Source organism: Chrysochloris asiatica, unplaced genomic scaffold (genome assembly GCF_000296735.1).
Source record: "Chrysochloris asiatica unplaced genomic scaffold, ChrAsi1.0 scaffold00030, whole genome shotgun sequence".
In the NCBI taxonomy this organism is placed as follows: domain Eukaryota; kingdom Metazoa; phylum Chordata; class Mammalia; order Afrosoricida; family Chrysochloridae; genus Chrysochloris; species Chrysochloris asiatica.
The window spans coordinates 1,075,112-1,078,117 of NW_006408548.1; the positions used below are offsets into that span (position 1 = coordinate 1,075,112).

General features: G+C 44.9%; 1 protein-coding gene across 2 annotated transcripts in view; it reads left to right on the plus strand.

The window, feature by feature from the left end:
- SRGAP3 (SLIT-ROBO Rho GTPase activating protein 3) overlaps positions 1-3,006 on the plus strand; it is a 413,130-nt gene that overhangs the window by 274,935 nt on the left and 135,189 nt on the right. For both annotated transcript variants that reach the window (XM_006851564.1, XM_006851573.1), the window contains exon 4: positions 347-409. In XM_006851564.1, the coding sequence (XP_006851628.1) occupies positions 347-409 (63 nt within the window). The remainder of the gene's footprint in view (positions 1-346; positions 410-3,006) is intronic.

The window sequence follows — 3,006 nt, forward strand, 5'->3', positions numbered from 1 at the left end:
CTCCTATCCTGGAGAATTAATCACTCCCTTCCTTGTTACAAAACTTCTACCTTTGCATTTCCAACCCTCATAGTCTGCCCTGATAAGCATTATTCACTACAGTATCACGAGTTACCCATCTGTACTGAGAATTCTTTTTGCAAGGTGCCTCTCTGTAGCCTTGTTTCATGGACGCACACTAAGAAATTCACATCTGGCTCCATGAGGGTTATGATGATTTCTGTCCCCATTACCACCTCACCCTAAGCATTCCTGATTTTTCTGTACCACCTCACCCTAAGCATTCCTGATTTTTCTGTACCACCTCACCCTAAGCATTCCTAACATTTGTTCTTCCATCTTCCAGAGCAAGGAGATTGGCTTGCAGATGCATGAGGAGCTACTGAAGGTCACCAATGAACTCTACACAGTAAGTCTGCGCAGCCGCGGCTGGAGGGAGGCTCAACAGAGGTCTGGGATGAACATGGGGCCTTTTGCTGTGTCTCATGAAGGAATGGTACTGGGGCTTCATGGCCAATCCCAGTTCTGATTCTGAATATCAGGGGCAGGGCTTTTGAAGAGTCCACAAGACATTCAGATAACCTGCTAGTTATGTGAATGTGTTACTATCTTAGTCACTTTGTGTTGTTATAGCAAAAATACCACAAGGGGTTTTAAAGAACAGAAATCTCTTTCCTCCAGTGCAGTAGGCTGGAAATCCTAAACAGGAAGCCCTTCCTTGTCAGTAGCCCTGAGAGTTCCCTGGTGTTCCTTAATGTGAAGGCAGGTCCTGACATGGAATCTGTCCTCCCCCTGTGTCTGTCTCTGCATCAATTCAGTCTCTTTTTTTAATAACTCAGAAGCAATTCAGTTTAGAATACACACTACTCTAACATAGCTTCTTTCACACAGCAAAAGAAAACTCTATTTCCAAACAGATCGTATCCATGGATACAGGAAGTAGGAAATCCACACATACCTTTAGGGGACACAATTCATTCTATTGCACCTACGTAAGCAGAGCTAAGGTTGGGATGCACTGTAGTAAAAGCTCCTGGGGCAGGGATGTAGGGTTCAGACTCAGACAAAACAGGCTTGTTACTTAATGACTTCGGGCCTGAGACAGATGAGTCTCAGTGCCCTCATCTGTCAAATGGATCCCCACCTCACAGGGCTGTTGTAGGGCTCACATGTGACCATGGGGAAGAGTATGTCTTGTCAATGCAAAGGAATAATTTCAGTGCATTTGGCCCAGAACTGAACTAACCACCTTCTTGGGATCAAAATCTAAGTGGAAGTGGAGTGGGGATTTGTACAAATGATATGCTGTTGGTAAGTGCCTTCAAGTCAATTCAGACTCATCGCAACCCTGTATGGGGTTTCCAAGGAACAGCTGGTGATTTTGAACCACTGACCTAGCAGTTCAAACCAACCATGTGGTCTAGTAGAGGAGGTATCTATCTGCCTTCCTCTGGCTTCACAAGGGGAAAGGAGGTTCACTATCAGCACCAACAGCCTAAGGCCAATTCCGATATGGCAGGGCTCAGACAGGCCTCCTTTCTCCAACCTTTGCTCCAAGTCTGATACGATCTGTCCCTCGCACGCCCTCTCGATTTCTCTGCTGGGGTCAATGATGTGTTGCAATGGCCACACCGAACTCACAGACCAGACCATAATTGTTGTTAGTGCTGTCGAGATGGTTCCAACCCATAGCGACCCTGTATAGGGTTTCCAAGTAGCAACTGGTGACCGACCTTGCAGTCCAGTGCATTAACCCACAGTGCCACACCAGGACTCCATAAGTAGGGGGTTTATTAAGAAAGTAACAGGATTAGCTCTTCCATCAGGAGAGTCTCTTAAGCCAGCAGTCAGGCCTCTCTCTGGTACTTGGTTGGGCCTCTGCTCTGCTCAGGCCAGCGTTAAAAGCTCTTTGGCTCTGCCAATAAGTGCCCTGAGGCACTCAGTTTCATGAGCAAGCTTCCAGCCTGCAGGCTCTCAACTCTAGCTGTAAGGGCCAGAAAGGCCACCTCACCATCTCCTGCTAACCTTCTGGTTCTGCTTCTGCTTCTCACTGTCTCCCACCATTTCCAGTATTACAGCTCTTTGGTTTAGGAGATTCTCAGCTCAGAGCGGTGTCTTTTTTTCTTTTTTTTTTAAGTTTTTATTGTGACTTGAGTGAAAGTTTACAGGAAGATCATCAGTTTTACATTCAACAAATCACACACCTTGTTTCATTACAATGATTATAATCCCCCCATGTATCATCAGTTAACAGTATTTCTCTCTATTCATTTTAGCTATTTTTTGTGTTTTAAACACTCAAGTATATATAATTATTTACACCACCAAAGGGCACATTCTGCAAGTCTGCCTCCTGGCTGCCAGCTCTCAGTCCCTCTCTTACAAGGCATCTAGAGTCCTCAGCTGCTCCCTCTCTCCATGTCCCAATCTCTGCTTTTCTGGATAGGGTCTTGCATTCCACTTGTGCTCTTCTTCCTTGATGGTCCTAGGGTCCTCTGTTTCTGGACTGGGAGATTCAGAGTAGTGTCTTATAAAAGCAAAGAACAGACTCAGAGACGAGTCACACCAGAAGAAGATGCATCTATAAGCAGCAAAGATCAGTAGTTCAAACCCAACAGCAACTCTGAGGGAGAAAAATGTGACAGTCTGTGTCTGTATAGATCACAGCCCTGGAAACTCTATGGGGCAGTTCTGTAGGGTCATTATGAGTCAGAATCAGCTCCATGGCAAGGGGCTTAATAAGGGTGCAAAGATGCTGCTGCTGAAATTCTATTTGCAAGCCCCTGGTATGAAGAGAAAGAACAACCTCCTAAAAACTACAGACTTAATGTGCATCAAAGATTTCAGCAAAAGAATAAGACAGGAACACACAGACTAGGAAATATTGTGGCAGTGACATATCAGACGAGGGACTACTCTCTAAAATTTGTAGAAAACTTCATTCAACACTTCACCAAGAAGACAAATAATCCAATTTAAAAATGGACAGAGGACGTGAACAGTTTA